The sequence below is a fragment of the Sceloporus undulatus genome, chromosome 1 (genome assembly GCF_019175285.1).
Source record: "Sceloporus undulatus isolate JIND9_A2432 ecotype Alabama chromosome 1, SceUnd_v1.1, whole genome shotgun sequence".
NCBI classification, from domain to species: domain Eukaryota; kingdom Metazoa; phylum Chordata; class Lepidosauria; order Squamata; family Phrynosomatidae; genus Sceloporus; species Sceloporus undulatus.
The window spans coordinates 373,715,122-373,737,080 of NC_056522.1; the positions used below are offsets into that span (position 1 = coordinate 373,715,122).

The 21,959-nt window shown below is 41.3% G+C and overlaps 1 protein-coding gene across 4 annotated transcripts in view; it reads right to left on the reverse strand.

The window, feature by feature from the left end:
• Positions 1–21,959, reverse strand: part of ARID4A (AT-rich interaction domain 4A) — an 81,444-nt gene that overhangs the window by 17,447 nt on the left and 42,038 nt on the right. For all 4 annotated transcript variants that reach the window (XM_042453594.1, XM_042453566.1, XM_042453585.1 and 1 more), the window contains exons 12-16: positions 10,581–10,653; positions 8,284–8,378; positions 8,041–8,138; positions 6,668–6,896; positions 2,352–2,596 (exon numbers count right to left, since the gene is read on the reverse strand). In XM_042453594.1, coding sequence (XP_042309528.1) covers positions 2,352–2,596; positions 6,668–6,896; positions 8,041–8,138; positions 8,284–8,378; positions 10,581–10,653 — 740 coding nt within the window. The remainder of the gene's footprint in view (positions 1–2,351; positions 2,597–6,667; positions 6,897–8,040; positions 8,139–8,283; positions 8,379–10,580; positions 10,654–21,959) is intronic.

Genomic DNA, 21,959 nt, shown 5'->3' on the forward strand with positions numbered 1-21,959 from the left:
GTAGATGCAAATCATATACTCAGGATGAAGTCCCAATTAATTCAAAGGGATTTATTTCTGAGTAGATATGAATAGGACTGCATAGACAATTATCAAATCACCAGTTAGCAAACATGAGCTTTAGCTAGCACCTAACCTACCATGGTTCTTGGAAAGCTGCTATGTCTGCCACTATAGGAGGCAGTGATTAAATAAAGGAGTCACTAAGTCTATCAGATATAAACTAATAGTCGGCCCTTCTTATACACGGATTCAAACATCCATGGTATGAAAATGTTCCCCCCAAAAAGTATAAATTTCAAATATCAAACCTTGATTTTCCATTTTTTATAAGGGACACCATTTTGTTATCCACGGTGGATCTTGGAACCAAACTCCAGCATATAACAAAGGTATACTGTAGTGTGCACAATTTCTTGTGCTCTCTGAGCTTCTGGAGAATCTGAACTGCCAAATTTGGATTTTATTATTTATTTTCCTCAAAATTAAGAGGTCTTAACCAAACAGCATGAACAGTAGTCAGGTCACTGGCCTGCAGGTAAAGAAAATATATCCCAAAGAGATGCAACTGATGGAAGCAGAAACTGGGAAGGTGAGACACAATTCCCTTCTGTTGTTAGAAGCTTTTACTGTTGAGAGACACTTTCCACTGGGGTAATCTGCTGGACTACATGCTGGTGGCATGTGGAGCCACCCTATTGATTCATTTGTTCATTCATTCTCTCTCTGAATTTATCAGAGAACAGACAGATTACCTGATAGAGCTGTGAACTAATTGCCTACAAAACCTTTGAAATTAGTCAGACAGCTGCAGGTTATCCACCTCTAAGTTAAACAAGGACTAAAAAGGCTGTGAAGACAGACTGCAGACTTGTAAAATCATAAATCTGGAAGGGCCAAAATGGCCCTCCAATCCAATCCCCTGACATGCAGGAATATACACTTAAAGCACTCTTGAGAGATGGCCTCTTTCAACCTCTTTTTAAAGACACCCAAGTCCACAACCCTCCAAGGCAGTATATTCCACTGAAGAGCTCTTACAATCAGGAAGTTCTTTGTAATGTTTAGGTGGAATCTTTTTTCCTGTAATTTCAGCAGTTATGTGGTGAAGTTGCTGAATGAAAAAAGCAAGCAAGTCTCCACTTCCAATTTCACTTCAGCCAGGCACTCACAAAGGGTGTTGTTATTATTATTACTATTAGCTTTATTTATAAAGCGCTGTAAATCTACACGGTGCTATACAAAACCAAGTAAAATCAAGAATACATATGTTGTTAGGAAAGGCACTCCTGCAGCCTCAGTGCCTCTTTCCTCTCTCTGAAATATGGTGTTAATACTAATCATCCTCAAAGGTATACTTCTGCAGTAACAAGCAACATTTGAATATATGCTACATAAAACCGATGAATAACAACAACAGCAACTCTGGTGTTTTTGGAATGACTGAGCTCAAATACAAACTCAGAGGTTAAACTGGTGTGAATCTATGGGCATTCTAATAAAAGAGAAATGGGAAATCCTAACCAGGGGTGATGGCACCTGACACTCCAGGACTTTGTTCCAAGGGAACCCCGATTTTAGGTAAATTTTAACATCAAGCTATATAGTAACATGTATTTATTCAGGCACAGGAGGAGTTGCATGTAATGATAAGCTATGGCTCAGCATTGTGGGAACAGGTCTACTATCTCCAGGTTTACATATTTTTAAAAATAATTTCTGTCAGGAAAAAGAGTCTGGAATTTTTCATTGCTGTTTTAGATTCATTGCTGTTTACCATGTTATCCGAACAAGGACAAACAGGAAAATCCTAACCACAGCTAGTGGAAACAAGCCAACTTCAAACCACTGTTTTGAAGCTGTGTAGATATTACTAAGGTTAACCACAGTTGAAGCTTTAGAGAACATGGATGCCTGTTGTTAAATTATTATTAACTATTATTAAAAAGGAAATCTCTATGTTCCTACTTGGAGCTGCATTAAAGAAAAGGAGGAATAGACAAGGTGGGGGAGGGTAATCGCAGCCTTGTCTGAATGTGTTCATGACAATCACACTTCTATGCTCTTAACTATGAAGATTAGGCTTGCAAAGAGATGAATGTTTTATAGGGATCCAGATAAAAACAGCCAAATAAAAGCTGCTTTACACTCAAGTTACAGATTAAGGCTGCAATCCCATACTCATCTCATTTACCTGTGAGTAAGCTCAACTGAATTAGATTTGGAGTAGACACAGTACTGCACTGTAAGTATAATTTTCATAAGCTGAATGATTCCAAGCCTTTTGTACTCCGCAGATGTACTGCAACACCAGATAGAAAGGAAAAAACAAACAAACATATTTTTCTTGCCTCCTCTCCTCTTCTTCATCTGACTCTCTGTCAGATTCCTCTTCCTGTTTTGCTTTCTTTTCCTTTTGCTTTGGTGTGGTCTTTCTGCTTCCAAGCACCATCTCGTTTTCCCTTTTTTCTGCATTACTGGACATTTCCTCCACCTCTTTGTTCTCCTTGTTGCTATCTTTTAGTTTGTCCTGCATTTTATCATCTTCACCTTCTTTTTTAGCCACAGCAACATCACGGGCAATTCTTCGTCGTCCCTATGACAGGAGAAGGGAAAACCGGGCTATTTAAGATGCACTGCTGCCTTCCAGGCAGTAAGATTACACAATACAACACTGCAGTATGAAATTAAAGCTTCTTCTTGACAAACGGAATATCAGAGAATTCATGTACATATAGAGTACACCACTCTATCATAGAAAGCCAGCATTGGGGTTTTCTTATTCGGGATCAGAGCATGTGAATTCTGTTAACATATGAACGAGCTTAAACAGACATCAGAGAAAAACTAAGAGGGAAAACAGTAAGCTATGGTTTTGGCTTACTATTTTCAAGCAGCATGCTGGGACATGCCACTTGACTTGCCCTATAGGGAAAGGGTCATCTAAACAAACCGCAGACCTTCTACCTTCAGACTGGAAAGGAACAAGTCAGAGTTCTCAATTCACGCATCATGCTAATCAAGCCACATGCTAAGTGGACTAAGGACAGAGGGTCTATGCCTTGGGATCTGGGAATCCAAGTAGACCACAAGTTGAACATGAGTCAACAGTGTGATGCAGCAGCCAATGCGATTTTAGGCTGCATCAATAGAAGTATAGTGTCTAGATCAATGGAAATAATAGTCCCACTCTATTCTGCTCTGGTCAGGCCCCACCTGGAATACTGTTTCCAGTTCTGGGCACCACAATTTATAAAGGATGTGGAGAAACTGGAGCATGTCCAAAGGAGGGAGACTAAAATGGTGAATGGTCTGGAAACCATGCCCTATTTAGGGAGCTGGGGATGTTTAGCCTGGAGAAGAGAAGGTTAAGAGGTGATATGATAGCCCTGTTTAAATACTTGAAGGGATGTCATACTGAGGAGGGAGCAAGCTTGTTTTCTGCTGCTCCAGAGAACAGGACACGGAACAATTGATGCAAGCTACAGGAAAAGAGATTCCACCTCAACATTAGGAGGAACTTTCTGACAGTAAAGGCTGTTTGACAGTGGAACACACTCCTTCCTCGGAGTGTAGTGGAGTCTCCTTCTTTGGAGGTCTTTAAGCAGAGGCTGGATGGCCATCTGTCGGGGATGCTTTGATTGAGATTTCCTGCATGGCAGGGGGTTGGACTGGATGGCCCTTGCGGTCTCTTCCAACTCTATGATTCTATCATTCCTGCTTGAAGGAGCCGGTGAATGGGGGAAATTGAGGAACATGCACTAGCACCTAGCCTCCTTCACAGCAAGCCAGAATTCTTTCTAGGTCTGGATTACTGTGAAATGCAAACACAGACAGAAAGATAAGAGTAACTAGGTAGCCATTTCCAGAAGAAACAGAGTGATATGCTTCCATTTTAAAAAAAGCCCTGCTGGGAGAACAATAGTGCATGTTGTTTTGGACATGTAACCAATTTAGGGTAGCCAGGTGAAAAACAGACCAAGGCTCCTGTACTTTTAATGATTATATGGAAGAGAGAATTTCAGAAGTGTAGCTTGCATGACAAGCAACTCCTGCTGAAATGCCTGCTTTTATGTAACTCTTAAAGGTGAAGGAGCCATGTCTTGTTTTTCACTTGGCAACCATAAATCAAATGTACCTGAAAATTCAGGAACAGGCAGATGCTGAATACTCTTGCAAATCTCTATTTAACTCATTCCTTTACCAATTCAGTATAAATTAGGCTGCAAACTGTAATTATCTAACTAGAACAATTGATCAAAAACCTGTTTAAAGGTACCCATAAATACATCCTGAATAAATTGGGCAACACTTTTCTTGTCAATCTTTTGAACTATAGGAATTTACAAAAAACAGCAGATGGCAGGCATAATCTTAAAAGAGGAGTTCTCCACTGAAAGAGGGAAAGGAAAAATGCATCTTCCTGGATAGTGCTTGCTATGAGGTATATATGCATAATTTAAAAAAAAAAGTCCGGGGTTTTCCCTTTAAAAATATTATTTTAGATGCAAACAAATGAATGCAGGCTTAAATCAAAGCATATCCTTTTGAGAAATTGTAAAATTATAGAGTCGGATGGGGTCCCATGAGGCACCAAGTCTAACCCCACACTCAATGCAGCATCCCCAGCTGATGCATCCTGAGCAGGAAGCAGTCCAATCTCTTTTTGAGTATGTCCAGAGACAGAGACCCCACCACCTCTCCAGGCAATTCATTCCACTGCTGAACCACTCTTACTGTCAAGATATTATCCCTAATGTTCAATCACAATATACTCTCCTGTGACTTCAACCATTAGGCCTGGTACTACCCTCAGGGGCAGCAGAAAACAGGCCTGACCCTCCTCTGTGTGATAATCAGGTCACATCCCTAATATAAATCATGGAAGACCAAGAAGAGAGAAAGCTAACACTTTAAACACTGATGACAGTTCTCAAATAGTTCAAGGAAACTCTTTCATGAAGGGAGAATTGTTGTAGACATCAATACAGTGGGCCCTTGCCTTACGCGGGGGATCCGTTCCGGACCTCCCGTGTAAGGCGAATTCCGCCTATGCTCAAGCCCCATTCATTTGAATGGGGCTTGTGTGCGGCGGTGCGGGGCGCCATGGTCGTGCACCTCATTCATTTGAATGGGACACGCCACCCCGTGTGCTCCCCACGGCTTCAGCGCATATGCGTATAATGCGGGTGCACTGTACAACAGTATCTACTTTAAAAGATAACATCTCTGGCACGAGAAAGCAGGGATAAAATACACTCATCCCTCCACATTTGCGGTTTTGACTTTTGACGATTTGATTATTCATAGATTTTATTAATATGCTTTCTCTAGGAATATCTAGGTCCTCCAGTGCCACTCTATGGTTAACTTTAACCAAAAGTTGCACGGAAGGACCTAGAGATTCCTAGAGAGAACACCCCACTAGGCATTTGTAGCTCCTCCAGAGCAATTCTATGGTCAACATCTGGCAAATGGTGACCACAGTGTTACACTGGAGGACCTAGAGATTCCTAGAGAGGTGTTCTCTCAGGTAAAAACAGTGTTTTTGTTATTTGTGGTTTTTCCACATACATGGGGATCCTGTGTCCCCAACCCCTGCGAATGTAGAGGGATGAGTGTATAAGCAAATACAGTGTGTGTGTGTGTGTGTGAATTCATTTCAGTTTCACATGTGAATTCTGGGGCTTCAGAAACAAAGTGGGCTTTGAGAGTGAATCTGACAGAGGAGAACAAGCAGAATTAGACAAAAGAACAGGTAATGAGTTCGATATTGTAGAAAGTGCAGATGCCCCCTCTTCACAGAAGAATCTATGACCTAACATAGGGGTGAGCAATGTTTGTCAGCCTCCCAGGGCCATTTTATTGTCTCCAGGACCCCCAAGGGGTCAATACTTCCTCCCCTCAATTTAAATATAATTTTGTGCTCCAAAATACCCTCTAAGAGGGTGTGGGGGAAATTTCTCCCATGCTTTAGGAGGGGGAAGGGGGTCTGGGCCATTTTAGGCCCAGGAAAGGCCTTTTTGTAAGACACTTCCCCTCCTTTGGAAAAAAAGCCCACTCTGAGCCTTAAAAAGCATGGAGAAAATGCCTCCCACAGCCATTCAGGGACATAAGAAATTTGCAGCCCCTTAGTGTCCCACAGATACTTCCCTGATTCAGAAGCTTTCTGAAAAGAAAGCACCAAAAGAATTTTAACTTGGTTTCCTTTTATTCTGTAGCACTGCCTAGGAACCTGTTTCAGAGCAGCTTAGAAATGTCACTATTAATGTGTGATTTAAACAAGGAAGTGCAAAGCCCACGAAGAACTCTGGAAGGATGGATAATGCACTTGTGCTCAATGTAGAGAGGAATGGCTATGTATAGTTTTTAAATTGCATCTTCACATTTTAAAATTTATTTTATATTGCTTACAAGTGTTGTTTATGGTTTAATAGTTTAATTCCATTTTAAAGTTGATCATTTTTATGTTTCTGACTATACTGTAATTTGTATAATATAATTCGTCAGCTGCCTTGAGTCCTGGTTTTATGGGGGAAGTGGGGTATAAAAAAGTTTTAAGAATAAAAAGCTGGAAGAGGGATTTGACAACACAAATTGCATACCCTACATTACAAGAGATAAGGATGATAGGAGTAACAGACGATTTCCCCCCCAAAATGCTTACCCTTGGAGATCTCTGCTCGATTTCTTCTTTTTCACTTTCACTGCCGCATTCATTTTCTTCTGCCTCATTCTGAACCTCTATGGGGGACATCTCTCGCTCTTCTTTTATATTTTCCTCCATTGGTTCTTCTTGCTTCTGCATTATTGGTATTATTTTTGGTTCATTGTGGTGGATGGTTCTAAACTGAATGTTTGCAGAGCGGCAGTACTCTTCAAAACCATAAAGATACCTACAAATATTTGAAGTCATATTTAGGAGTGAGGAAGCACAAAGAGTTCTTTCCATCTTCTTCACAACACAAAGGAACAATATACAGTTTTTAAAATCCCCCCTTCAGTTAACAGTCTGATCCAGAGAAGAATTCCTGTTTCATTTCTAGCATACACTTCCTTAAAACATACTCCTCTATTCCATTCATTAAACAAAATGTTTTCCCTCTTCTTTCCTCCTCTCTCTCTCTTTCAGACGCTCTGATAGACTGTATTAAGGCATGGAAGACCACAGGAAATGCTATCGCAATTCATCATAGCTGCTTGTAATCGGCTTCTTTTTGCACTTTAAACTGTATTACAGCGAGTCCTTGGTATCTGCTGGGGTTTAGTTCCAGGACTCCCACTGCAATGGATACAAAAATTGGTGGATGCTCAAGTCCCATTAAGTACAGCATTGTATAATTATATCCTTTATATAAAATGTCATAATCAAGCTTTGCTCTTTGGAATTTATATATTTTTGAATATTTTCAAGCACTGGATGCTTGTGGACACAGAGGACCAACTGTACTTATTGTCTTTTGAATTATTGCCAGCCATTGCAAAAGCCCAGAAATTGACTGCCTGGGAGAAAAGAAAATTTAACAGTAAATAAAAACATATACAGCAAAATGGAGTTATTTGTTGTTAATGAGATTCCTAACTAAATAGGGCTTATTTTTTCTCATCCTTGACCCTCCCCAAATCCTGTTTCTCATGTTTGTTTTGAATCTACATTATTTTGAGTTATTTGAATGAACACAGCTGAAACAGAAAAGCTTGATGTTAAAAATCTATGTACAGTGGTACCCCGGGATACGAAATGACCGCGTTACGAAATTTCCGGGATACGAAAAAATTAGATAGGAAAAAACTGTTCCGGGTTACGGTTTTTTTTTTCCGGCTTACGAAAAATTTTTGGTGCTTTTCGGCGCTTTTTCGCACGAAATCGCGGCTTTCCAGCGCTAGCGGCTATGGCTTTTTTGGGTTGCGAAATCTTTCGGGTTACGAACGGCGCCGCGGAACGAATTAAATTCGTAACCCGGGGTACCACTGTACTCAGGAGCTTTTGTCCTTTAAAGCAAGATGTATACAATTTAGATAAGCAAAAGGGCTACTTACTTTCTATAAGCTGTTTTTACATTGTAGGAAGCAGCTGAGTTCAAAATAGGAATGCCAAGGTCCATATAAATTTGCTTCCATACAGCTCCACTATCAATCTTTTGGGCACATGAGTGGGAGAAAGGAGAGAGGTTTTACTTCTTAACATTTTTTTGTAATACCCCTAACAAAAATATCATTTCAATGTTCACTTAAAATCAAAGGACAATAATGCAGGCTAATTTCAAGAAAATTCATACTTACATTGTCGCACCCACCCTGCTGATATACCAGTCTGAAAAGTTTGAAAAGGTTAAGATCCTTATAGCCCAGAACTGGTGGCTTATTGATAGGAGTGCCTAATTAGTTTTTAAAAGAGAGGGAGAGAGAGAAAAACAGAATAAAAAAATGCTATATTAGTCTTGCAGTTTTATCATACAGTACAGACTTTTACACACACAACTGAGCAAGCTTCTTGTCTGACACCTGTGACAACACAAATGTTATGAAAACTGATTCTTTTTAGACCACAATCAAAGAGTAACTGTGGGCTAGTGAAAATACAAATGCGATTATGAGTTGCTTCTCCTAGTTACCTAGACAGAAGAGACATCTCAAAATCGGAAATTCACATTTGTTTGCTGGCTTTGGTGGGAAAAAAGGTTAGCTTAAACAGGATTCAGACATGCTTAAAATTCAGATCTGTCAGCTAAATGTTCCATAATGGGAACTGAAGTATTTTCTCCCTTTCTTTAGCTGATAAATCCTGCAAGTTGGAAAAAAGCAATAAAAAGTAGCCAAGATGGGGAGACGTGACAGTTTAAATCACTATGCCCTTCATGTGAACCCCCTCAAATACGTACATGCTCTTGGAACTTTTAAAGGTTTGATATAAATTGATGCTTACAGGAAGTTTACACTTTTTAATTGTCCAAAAACAAAACAAAAAAACAAAACAAAAAACCCACCCCTGACTGATTAGTTCTAACAACCAAATAGATATGAATCAGTCAATGAGAATATATTATACAGTGGACCCTTGTTATGTGCTGGGGTTTGGTTCCAAGATGCCCCGTGTATAACAAAATCCGTGCATGCTCAAGTCCCATTAAATATAATGACATAGCAAAATGGTGTCCCTAATAAAAAATGGAAAATCAAGGTAAATTTATACTTTTTTGGAACATTTTCAAACCGTGTATGCTTGAATCTGTGTATAAAAAGTCCGTGTATAAGAAGGGCCGACTGTACCTATATGTTTTCTAAACCCTTCTCGGTATATTGGTACAAATATATATTCCATCAAAGTTTATTGACAAAAATAATATGATCCAACATACAGTGGTACCCCGGGTTACGAATTTAATTCGTTCCGCCGCCGCTTTCGTAACCCGAAAATCTTCGCAAGCCGAAAAAACCCATAGGCGCTAATAGCGAAAGCCGCGATTTCGTGCGAAAAAGCGCCGAAAAGCACCAAATTTTTTTTCGTAACCCGAAATAACCTTCGTAACCCGGAACAGTTTTTTTCAATGGATTTTTTTCGTAACCCGGAAATTTCGTAAGGCGGCGCATTCGTATCCCAGGGTACCACTGTATAGAGTGGGATCTCGGTATTCGCGAGGGATCCGTTTCAGACTCACCCCGCCCCCAGAAAACAGAATCCACGAATGCTCAAGTTCTATTGTCCTCAATGGTGGCGCATGCATGTGCCATCACTGGGGACAATGCAGGCTTGCTGTCTGCGGATGCTCAAATTCGCAGATGGTACAAAATCCCCTCATATAATGATATTCCAGACTAACATAGCTATGTCTCTAAGTTTGTTCTTGTTCTTGTGTTCCTTCAAGTAATTTCTGATTTAAGGAGACCCTAAGGTGAACCTGAAAGGCAGTGCAATCAGGACTCTGGAGACTAGGATTTGAATTCTGCCTCAGATGTGGTGACCCATTTGGTGACCTTGGGCAAGTCACACTTTCTCAGCCTTAAAGAATGGGAATGGCAAATCCCCCCTTAAGAAACTTGCCAAGAAAATCCTATGATAGGTTTGCCTTAGGGTCACCATAAGTCAGAAATGACTTGAAGGCATACAACAACACAGTGAACCTATCATGGGGCTTTCTTGGCAGAATTTGTTCAGTGGGCTTTTGACCTTGCCTGTCTGAGGGTGAGTGTGTGTGACCTATCCAAGGTCACTCAGTGGATTTTGATGACTCTCCAGGGATTTGAACCCTGGACTTTCTGTGTCCTAGTCCAACACTCAAACTACTACATCAAACTGGCTCTCATAACTAAGTACTTCCCCTCATAAATGCTGCCTCATAATGCATCTTTTACATTTCATAAATTTTAGGTGCTTTGCATTTATAATGTACAGTGCCAATTCTGTATGTATGCATTCAGAATGAAATGCCACTGAATTTAATGGAACATACTCTCATGAACATGGCCATATAGCATAAAGCACTTAAGCACTTCATTCAGAAAGAAACACAACACTAGTCAAACACAGTTCTACATTAGCTTTAATATTCCCCATTTTAGCCCAAGCTAAGTATTGTTACCTCTGTCTTCCATAAACTTGTAAAGCTGTTGGAGGAAATTGTCCCTCTCTTCAGGATCAAGCTCTTCCTCAAGCTGTCAAAATAACAGAAAAAGTCAAGATGTTCAAATATTTCTGAAAAAATAAACATTTGATTTAATAGCAGCATCACAAGCATTTGCATTGGGATAGCTGACTTCAGCAAACTTTCAGATCTGAAAGAAAAATTTAAGATTCACGAATGAACAGTATATGGATATCCAAGCAACGTAGTAGAAAGAATGGTGATGTCAAATGAAAACTGACAGGATCGGAAACAACTGAACACTCTTCTTTTTCTAGGACCTGGCTTTAGCCTTAATAAATCACTGACTGATCGCCCTGTGAATATGAACTCATCTTCGTCAGGCTGACAGCAGCTGGAACAAGATACTTCCCGTTAGAATTACTGGTCCCTGTTTAGTTTTTCAGTTGAAAAGACTTGAAACTTTAAGCAAGATTTCTGAGTCTTCACTAAGCAAGTGGGACATGCAACAAAATGTTGCCACCTCCAGGGATCCAGCCAACCATACCTTCCTGCAGCATTCTCTAAATCAGGCTTTCCACCTGCTGCAGTTACCCTCAAATGTTTTCAGTTTCTTTCTGCAACAGAAGCTAGTATTCCACCGCTTCCAGACACACTGCTCATTTAAGAATTTTCTGCAAACCTCACGGTTCCCTTAACCATGCTACCTGCCTCTTGACTTCTCAGGGGTCCTCTTTTGACTCCATTTCTGTTGTCACTCGCTACCCATACTTTGCAATTAAGGTAACAATAACACACACATCAAGGGTTAAGCTCTCACTTCTGCAATGTATTTGTTATGAATTTTTAAACTGTACTGCAGCATGTCAGATAACAGATTGTACTGTAAAATGTACAACTTTGCAGGAAACCTCCTGATTTCTCATTACTATATTTTTATCCTGCCCTTTCTCCAAGGAGTTAACGATGGAACATGTCTCCATGCCACTCTACTTTACCCTAGTATAGTCAGTCTATGAAGACTAACCCGAGAAGGGCTTGAAACCAGGGCTATCTGCATAAATGACTCTTTCCAACAAAATACATGCCTATGGAGGTGTGTGTGTGGGGGGGGGGATGAGCCTCTGAGAACCTCAGCATTCATCAAAAGTGCCAAAAATGTTTCTGAAGGCTTTGGTTTTTGCCTCCAAATATTCTGGAAAATGGTAAACAAAACTGCATTTCTGTTGACAAGGTTTTCTTACTGAAGTACCTTTAACAATTTTTACTCTTTATTCAGTTTCTCTCCACTCAATTGTTACCTAATGCTTAGTTTAGGTAATACTTGTGGGCTGACATTCAAGTCAGTATGTTCATGTTCTTCCCCGATTCTGAAATGAAAATGGAAGTCTTTATTCCATTTACTTGCAGTATTTAGCAGACATCAGTAGAATTATATGAATTCCTTAGATCTTGTGATTTCTTGTTTGCTCATAAATGCCACACTAGTGTACATGTTCATTTTTTACATAATAATAGTAAAATGATTCAGCAGCTTATGAGTATAATGTAAATTTCTCAAGTATAACTGAGAAGTTTGAAGAAACAAAGCAATCCTATGACAGCTGAAAGTTATGTTAGCTTTCTGTTTGCTTCCAGTAAAATCAGCGCATATTACAGCGTACATAAAAGTTCTGAGTATGTGCTCTTTGATGGTTTTAACTCATTTCAGAGAGAATGGATGCAGTTTGGGACAGCATGCTTTCTACGTATATAGGAGGCAAGAGTCAATCTTTCTCAAGTGCACTGGATACACTTCAGCGTTTAAACCTAAATTTGGAAATGACATAGCTAAAAGTATTTGATTTGCATAGTTCTGCAGACAGTTAACAAAGGTCCAAAATATACTGCAGAAATAATCCAGTTTGAGACTGCATTAACTGCCCTGGCTCTGTGCTAGGGAATCCTGGGAATTGTAGTTTATTGTGGCACCAGAGCTCTCTGATATAGAAGGCTAAATGTGTCACAAAACCACAGTTCCAAGAATCCCCTAGCATTCAGCCAGGGCAGTTAAAGTGGTCTCTGCCGTGTATTTTGGACCAGAAATAAAACATTTAAAATATCTAACACACTACAGCATACAAATTTCCTGAAGAGAGACACCTAAATCCAAGTTCACAGCATAACCAGAATGGAGTAAGAAGTCAGGCTTTAGGGACACAGATCATACAAGCCTGGAAGAATAAAAAGCCTAATAAAAATGCCAAGCTGGGGAAGCTATGTCACAGTTGGAGTGGCATCTGATCAGGCACTCTTTCTAGGAGCCACCAGTCTCTCTTTCTTCAATTGTCAGATGAGGATCCTGTGAAGAAAAACTTAAGGTTTGGATATATACGAGAGAAGTAAATTTATTGCTCCTTCTTTGGAAGCTGCACACAGATATCTACTGACCAAATTCAGTTGTGTTCTCCAACCCTGTTTTATAATGAAGCAATTGTTTTCCTTCAAACTTCCACTGTGTTTGTTTTTAAAGGAAGGTTATTGCAGTTTGAAAATGAGTGTGGCACAGTAAATGAAATACAATTATTATCATTTTCTTCCAGTCACTCTGCATAGCAGACTTTGCTCTCAGTGTAAAGTAAAATATTTAAACTACAATCTGAATACATATAAAACGCAATTCATGTAACAAAGAACTTGTGGACCTGCACAGTTACTTTTTGAATGCCAAAGCAGATTCTGCAAGTGATATGGGATTGCTTTACTGTCACAAAGGCAAATAGAAGCCTTTGTTCAAACCAGGAACCACTTTTTACACACACACACACACACTTAACACGTACCCAAAACAGAGGACATCCATTTATAAGGCTGCAGAACTGCACTGAGCAGCAACATTCATTTTTTTACTTTTGCTTTTAATATTGGAAGCATTTTAAATAAGAAAATATATAATACAGCTTGTTGTTTTTCAGAAAGTTAAACAGACGGCTGAATATCCCGTGTCCCTACTATTAATATCCCAATTCTTACTGATAGCCCAAAGGAAGAACAAACATAACCATTTATGCAAAACACTTATAACAGCAGTTGAAGTCACCATGCTGTGTAAGCCTCACTATGTTAGAACATGCTGGAAAAGTTGGAATGCTGTTTTTGCACTCCAAATAAGCCCGGAGGCCACAAATATGTCTTTTTTTTACTACATTACTTGGTCAACAGACAATGAAGTTTTTTTGAGACCCAAGCTGCAAAACTGCAGGAGAAAAAAGCTCACCAAAAATGAGCATACACACCTTCCAACAAGGACACAAGAGTCAAAAGGATACTGGCATTATGCTGCAGCAGATACAGATGTTCTCAGTCACACAGAAAATATGTTTAAGAGAAAGAAGAGGGAACACCCCATATTTATTGTATGTTCTCAAGGTTTTAAGGATTTTGAAAGCATGCAATCTTGGCACACTTTTAAAGCCACGTTTTCTGAACACACATTTTGTACCAATGGCTACCTGTAGTTACAATTTGGACTCTCAAGGGCATTTAGGCAGCAACAACCCCAAGGGGAAAACAGTATTAAAAGCTATCAATCACCCACAGGAATATGATTTCAGTTCTAAGTAAGACAGTAAACTTCAGATTTCATTTGAAGTTAACCTTTTGTGCTTGTAAGATGGCGAAAGTCATCCACAAATTAACATCTACCCTTAACTAGGCAAGATCTCCAATAAACCTTCTTTTCAGTGATACATAAAACCCAAAGCAGTCTTGGTAATGGAACGATGGCTTTGGCTTCCTCTGAATAGAAGCTTCTGGAATCTCCTTAACTCACTGAAGAGTTATGAATACATCAGAGATCCAAGGAAGAAGGGTGACTATTGCTATTTTACAAAGGTGTAGGCAGACCAGACTTATTTCAAGGACAAATCCAAATCCTATTGTTTAACCTCTGGGGAATGGAAGAGGTATGGAATTGAGCTGAGGAGGAGGAGGAGGAGAAGAATCATTAGACTAATTTCCAAAACTCATAAAATATGAATACATTTGAAATTCTTACTTAAAACACAACGCTCAAGGTTAATATGTACTATTTCAGAACAGCAGCAAAAAAAAACCCTGGTTTTCTTTATAACAGTATCTGGATCTGACTCTTGCACGTGGCAGTGGCAGTAACCGAATGTCCGAAAGTCACCAGCAGAAGTCACCTTTGGCTTCTTGCAAGCACTGTTTTTGCAAGTCACTTCACAGAAGAAGCATTAATTCCAATTTGTTACAGGTGCCCTGAAAGCAGTTTCTGTGTAAGCAAAGCCTTAGATTAAAATCCAACTGATGGACCATTCAATGGTCTAAGTAAGAAACCTATTCAGAAGCTGAAATTAATCAGGTCAGATGGAATATGTATATAGAGAGAGCATACACATTTATATGAATGGGAATGTTAACATTGCAGAAAACTGGTTGGTCTTTAATTAGAAAGTCCTGGGTTCAAACTGCTATACAGGTACAATGAGATGTGCATATAGGAAAGGGAGCATTTGAAAGACCAATCCAGCAAGCAAATATTGTTGCTGCATAAACTCCATACATTTGAAGAGGAGATGGCTTGGAGCTTCCAAAAAGCTCTGCTGGAGTTAAGTGAGCCAACGATTGGTGGATTGGTCCCCATGTGTCATTTCTGAAGGAGATGGTCCATCAAGGAAATGCACAGCTAAGAACCGCAATAAAGATATCCAGCTAGCAAATAAAGCACAAAGGCATTTTGAGAAAATTGTACACCTTGATTAAAAAATAATTCCACCCTATTTTTAAACAGAAAATACAAAGAAAACACTTCATTTTACAGCGCCAACAAAGAAGCTAAAAGAAGTCAATCTATTCATTGGTTTACTTAGGCATGTATCTCCTTCTTAAGAACACTAGTAGAAGATGAAAAAGAATCTGAATATTCTCTTCAGACGTAATGCAAGGGGAGAGGAAAGATCAGGAGGCATCACTGTTCCATGTTTAAGAATTCAAAATAATTAATTTGGCTTAGTGATTCAGTATGGCCACTTTCTGCTGACAGCATAAAAAGCAAGTGCCAGGGTTCCATCACGTTTACATTCATTTTTAAGTCTTCTTTTCCACCCAAATAAGCTCTACTGCCCTATGAAACAATAGATTCTGCAGATATTCCTCTAGCATTCTCTCTCTAGTGTACTTTACCTTCCTGCTTCCTCCAACAGTTTATTATATTCCAAGCTAAGACTGGGAAGAGGGGGGAAAAGATCCCCAGGAATGCCATTTTCTTTTCTTAAAAAAACAAAAACAAAAAAACCCCAGAGCTTCTTCCCCCTCCTTCCTCTTTTGTTTGAAAGGTAAAAGCTCTCTGGAACAAACTGATCAGCTGTAAGGAACGACACATAAAATGATTATCTCAAGTCCAAACAAGACAATCCTCCATGTTCACTTACCTGCAAGAAGGGGGCATTGAGCAATGCTAAGACACAAAGCCAGTGCGCTCTGCAACAGTTCACACCCTGCAAAATGTGGCCTGTTCGCTGCCGTGTGTAACAACATGAGGGAGGAGAAAAGGGGAGAAGGAGGAGGAAGAAGAAGAGGAGGAGAGATTCCACATTCCACAAACGGAATGAGAGCTCACACTTTGCTCAGCATTAGCACGCTTGCATGGAAAGTGACTCCATTTTGTTAAAAAGCCCTTCTTTTATGCCAGAGTGAATCCTAGACACACACACACACACACACACACAACAATGGTCTTGGGTTTTGGCAAGGAAAGGAGGAGGGGGAAAAAGAGGCATATGGATCTTTACATTGCTGGGGTGGGTAGTGGGGAAAGGCAACATAAACTTACTAAATCTAAATCCCACCCCTCCAGAAACCCAGACTGGTCAAAGCATTACAAGGGATCCTTACCTAGGTGCTGCACTTTTTAGCTCTTAAGTGAAAGGGAAGGAGGGGGGGGAGATTGCTTTTCTACCTAACCTGCTCACCACCGAGTGCCAACATACTTCATCCTAATTTGCAAAAATATCTGTGTGTTCCTTTTCTCTGGCTGCTAACCCAAAGGCAGGCTTATGCAGCATGGCATATAGTCTCTTCCATTTTTTTTTAGATTAATAATAAAGTAACAACCATCAGACATTACATGAAAGGAAAAGCAAAGGGACAGCCCATTTTCAAAGCATCTGGTAAGCCTCCCCGGGCAGCCTGCCAAGCCTCTGCTAAATCTTCCCCCTTCCTGAGCATGCTCAGTGGGGACCAACAGTGCGTCACCATGGCAACCCCCTAGGCAGCCTCTAAGCATGAACAGACATTTGGGGTTTTCGGGGCCCTTACAAAACCAGAGAATGCAAGGAAGGGGGAAAGGAAAGGGGAACAACCCTTGTTATCCCTTCTGCCTGTCCAAGTGGATCCTCTTCCTCAACAGTCCCACACTTGCAAAGTTTAACTTGGGTCCCATCATGGGCGACCAGATGGGATAACCACCAAGGAGGACAAAGGCACAGCTGGATGAAGGACATTACCAAATAAAATGTATCACTTCTGGGTTGCCATTAGTACGTAAGTTGGATAATAATAATAATAATAATAACAACAACAACAACAACAAATTTTATTTATATACCGCTTTTCCACAGATCAAAGCGATGTACAAACAATTACAACCATAGAGGCATTTCATAAAAGGATAAAAATCCCATAATAAAACCAGACAATTAAAGAACTCTAAGCACAATCATTCGCCTTCAAGGGTAAGCAGGGAATCGATGGCAACAGGGTAGATAACTTCATTCTTCAGGGGGGAAGGCTTGACAAAAAGAAGAGTTTTAAGTCTCTTTTTGAATGTTTCTAGGGGAGTTGTCAGACGGAGCTCCTCGGGTAGATCATTCCACATCCATGGGGCCACCACTGAAAAGGCCATCTGGGATGTGGCAACATATTTGGAAGGTGAAATTACCAGTAAGTTCTTCCCAGATGTTCTGAGTGTGTGGGGCGGATCATATGGGAAGATGCAGTCCCTCAAGTAACTCAGGCCCAAGCCATGTAGGGCTTTATAGGTAGTGACCAACACCTTGTATTGCGCTCGGAAGCGAATGGGCAGCCAGTGAAGATCTTTCAAGATAGGTGATATATGGTCAAACCTGGACGCACCAGTGACCAATCTGGCTGCCATATTTTGTACTAACTGTAGCTTCCGGACTTGGTACAAGGGTAGCCCCATGTAGAACGTGTTACAGAAATCTAATCGAGAAGTTACCAGAGCATGTACTACAGTTTCAAGGTCCCTTTGGCCCAGAAAGGGCCGCAGTTGGCGTATCAACCGAAGTTGATCGCAAGCACTTCTGACCGTCACATTTACTTGAGATGTCAACTGCAGAAACGAGTCCAGAAGTACTCCTAAACTGCAAACTTTGTCCTTCAGGGGAAGTGTGACCCCGTTCATGACAGGTGGATAAATTTCCTTTCTAAGGCCTGGGGGACCTATCACCAGTACTTCCGTTTTCTCTGGATTCAGGCTGAGTTTGTTTTCCCTCATGCAGCCATTACCAACTCCAGGCAGGCATTCAGAGGAGAGACGCCATCCTTAGTCAATGCATCAGTGGGGGACACAGAGAAGCATATTTGGGTGTCATCAGCGTACTGATAACACCGTGCACCGTGTCTCTGGATGATCTCTCCCAGCGGTTTCATGTAAATGTTAAACAAAGTGGGGGACAAAACAGCTCCCTGAGGGACACCAGATGTCAGTTCCCTCTTAGAGGAGCAAGTGTCCCCCAACTGCATCATCTAGAATATGCCCGAGAGGTAGGAACGGAACCACTGGAGCGCAGTGCCCCAGATGCCCAGCTCTCTCAGGTGTTCCAGAAGGATACCATGGTCAATGGTATCGAAAGCCGCTGAGATGTCCAAAAGCACCAACAGGGTCACACTTCCCCTGTCGATGCCCAGACGGAGATCATCAACTAAGGCGACCATGGCAGTCTCAACTCCATAACACGCTCTAAAGCCAGTTTGAAATGGGTCCAGATAATCAGTTTCATCCAAGACTGCTTGGAGTTGGACGGCGACCGCTCGCTCGATCACCTTACCTAGAAATGGCAACAATGAGACCGGTCTGTAGTTATTCCTTACCAGGTGGTCCAAGGAGGGTTTCTTAAGCAACAGTTTAACTGTTGCTAGTTTTAGACTTGATGGAAATTTTCCCTCCCTGAATGATGCATTGATTATACATTGTAACAGTAACATTACAGCATCACCACCCTGGACGGTCAGCCAAGAAGGACAGGGATCGAGAGAACATGTCGTCTTCCTAACACTTCCAAGAAGCTTGTCCACTTCATCGGTATGAACAAACTCAAAATGATCCAGTTTAATAGAGTCCATGGAAGCTCTGGATACCTCTTCTATAGTTTCTGTTGAAATGCCAGCATCGAGATCAGCCCTTATCCGAGAGATTTTATCTGCAAAGGAGTTGTTAAAATCGTCACAGCAAGCTATAGTTGGTTCTAAAATAGGGTTCAGGGTGGGGGGAAGATGAGTCAGCTCCCTGACCACCCTGAACAGCTCTGCTGGACGTGACTCCGCAGATGCAATACGCGCAACATAGAAGGAGTTCTTTGCTGCGTCCATTGCCACTCCATATGACTTCAAAAGAGCCTCATGGAGTGTCTTGTCAGATAAGTGCTGGTGTCTCCGCCAGCTGCGTTCTAGTTGTTGTGCGGCCTGCTTCATTTCCCGGAGATCTTCTATATACCATGGTTTTCTATTGGAAGCAGGCCAGAAAGGACGCTTAGGAGCGATACTGTGTACAGTATAGCCCTGGAGAGATCGTTGTCCCAGATGTTAGTCAGGGCATCAACAGAATTGCCATCAGATCCAACCATAAGCCCTTCTAAGGCTTCTTAGAACCTTTTGGGTTCCATCTGCCTTCGAGGATGGACCATCCTAATCGGTCCTCCACCCCCAGAGGGGATTTGGGTAGTTGCCTTAAGTCGAACCTCAACCAGGTAATGGTCCATCCACGACAGAGCAGAGGTACTGCCTACCTCTGCCCACGGAGTGTCCCAGTCCATACTAAAGACAACATTGAGCGTATTACCTGCGCAATGCGTTGGACCCGAGACTAACTGGGATAGGCCCATGGTCATCATGGAAGCCATGAACTCCCGAGCTGCACCTGTTAGATTTTGTGAGCCGGCCTCAAAAGGGATGTTGAGGTCTCCCAGAACCAGAAGTCTGGGAGACTCCAGCACCAGTTCCGAGACCAGCTGTGTCAGCTCGGCTAGGGAGTCTGTTAGCCCACGGGGTGGACGGTAGACCAACAGGATCCCCAGACTATCCTTAACCTCCAAGGTCAGGTAAATACACTTGATGAAGTCTGTTTTCCAGATGGGGTTCCTGGTTAAGGTGAGAGTATTTTTATGGACTATGGCAACACCTCCCCCCAGCCCACATGTCCTGGTCTGCTCCCTAACAGTATACAGTGGTACCTCGGGATACGAAATACCCAGGTTACGAATTTTTCAGGATACGAATAAATCCCATAGGGATTTATTGTTTCGGGTTACGAAAGTTTTTTCGGGTTACGAAAAAACTCTGGCGCTGTTTTAAATGGAGCCGCGGCAGAGCCGCGGCTTTTTTCCCCATTAGCGCCTATGGGTTTTCGGCTTACGAAGGCTTTTCGGGTTACGAACGGTGCCGCGGAACGAATTATTTTCGTAACCCGAGGCACCACTGTACCTGGCTGGAAGAGCCTGTGCCCACACTGCATTGCTCTCAGCCCCCAGCCAGGTCTCTGTAATGCAAGCCAGGTCACAGTTGGATGTTCCCAGCCTTACAGGAAGGCAGTGGCCAAAGTGACCACTGTAATGGAAGACAAAGGCACTGCAAGATGCAGGACATTACCAAATCAAAGAATCATAGAGTTGGAAGAGACCCCATGACCATCCAGTCCAACCCCCTGCCATGCAGGAACTCACAATCAAAGCAGCCCTGACAGATGGCCATCCAGCCTCTGCTTAAAGACCTCCAAAGAAAGAGACTCCACTGCACTCTGAGGGAGTGTGTTCCACCATCAAACAGCTCTCACTGTCAGGAAGTTCCTCCTAATGTTTAGGTGGAATCTCTTTTACATGTCCTAGTCTCTGGAGCAGCAGAAAACAAACTTGCTCCCTCCTCAATATGACATCCCTTCAAATATTTGAACAGGCCTATCATATCACCTCTTATTAAGCTCACTGCCTAAATCCAACTGTTAACTTCAATTTATTGAATCAATAGAACTCATAAAATGTCAGACATTATTTAAGTGTTGAGTTACCAAGTTCCCATTGAATCAATGGGTCTACTGTATTTAAGAATAATACCAGCATGTCGGTCAATGTTATTACTTCTCTTTAAGTCTTATCAATGTTCTTAAAGGATGGTTGAGGCCCTTAAGTAATTTACAAAACATAAAGCAACATAAGCTATTCCTGTATTACATGTGGAGGGGCCAGAGTGAGAAAGTAACTTGCTAAAAAAGTATCTCATGTGTTCAGGGCCAAGGTGAGATTTCAACTGGGAAGACCCATGCACTTTAAATCAGTTTGCCTCACTGTTTTTTTTCCCGGGGGGCGGAGGGCAGAAAAAGAAGCTCAAGTTATATTCAGCCTGTGAAACACACATAAGCACTGAATTTACTCAAAAGCAGTATAACAGTGATCCACAAATAGAAAAAAAAATACTGCATTAACTCAAAGGTTTAATCAATGGTTCTCTCCTCCTCTTTAGAACAGGCAATGTTCTGCACACACAGGATCATAATGCAGATGCTGTTTGCAGAGGTCTGACTCTGTTTCTTGTCTCTGCCACCCTGCCAGAAATACTCAATGTGGCAAAAGATGGCACAATTTTTCCCATGCCTCTGAGGACACACCAAGTGGAGAGTTCATTTTAACCATAGGATAAAGAGGAGGCGGTGCTTCACATCAGTGGGTGTTCTACTACAGAATGACGGAAATTAAAATTTTAGATCACAAAGCAAAAAGGACATAACTGGTCACTCTTAGGTATGGTGAATCTATATTAAATCATTGTTGTTGTCATGTGCCTCCAAGTCTTTCTTTCTTTCTTTCTTTCTTTCTTTCTTTCTCTTTCTACCTTGCTCTTCAGCCAAAAGGCTATCAGAGCGGCTTACATTGTTTTAAATCAGACATTTCTCTGTCCTCACGTTGACTTACGACTACTCTAAGGCGAACCTATCATAGGGTTTTCTTGGTAAGTTTCTTCAGAGGGGTTTGCCATTGCCATCCTCTGAGGATGACAGAGTGTGACTTGCCCAAGGTCATCGACTGGGTTTTTTAATGCTTGAGCAGAGAATCGAGTCATGATCTCTAGAGTCATAGTCCAACA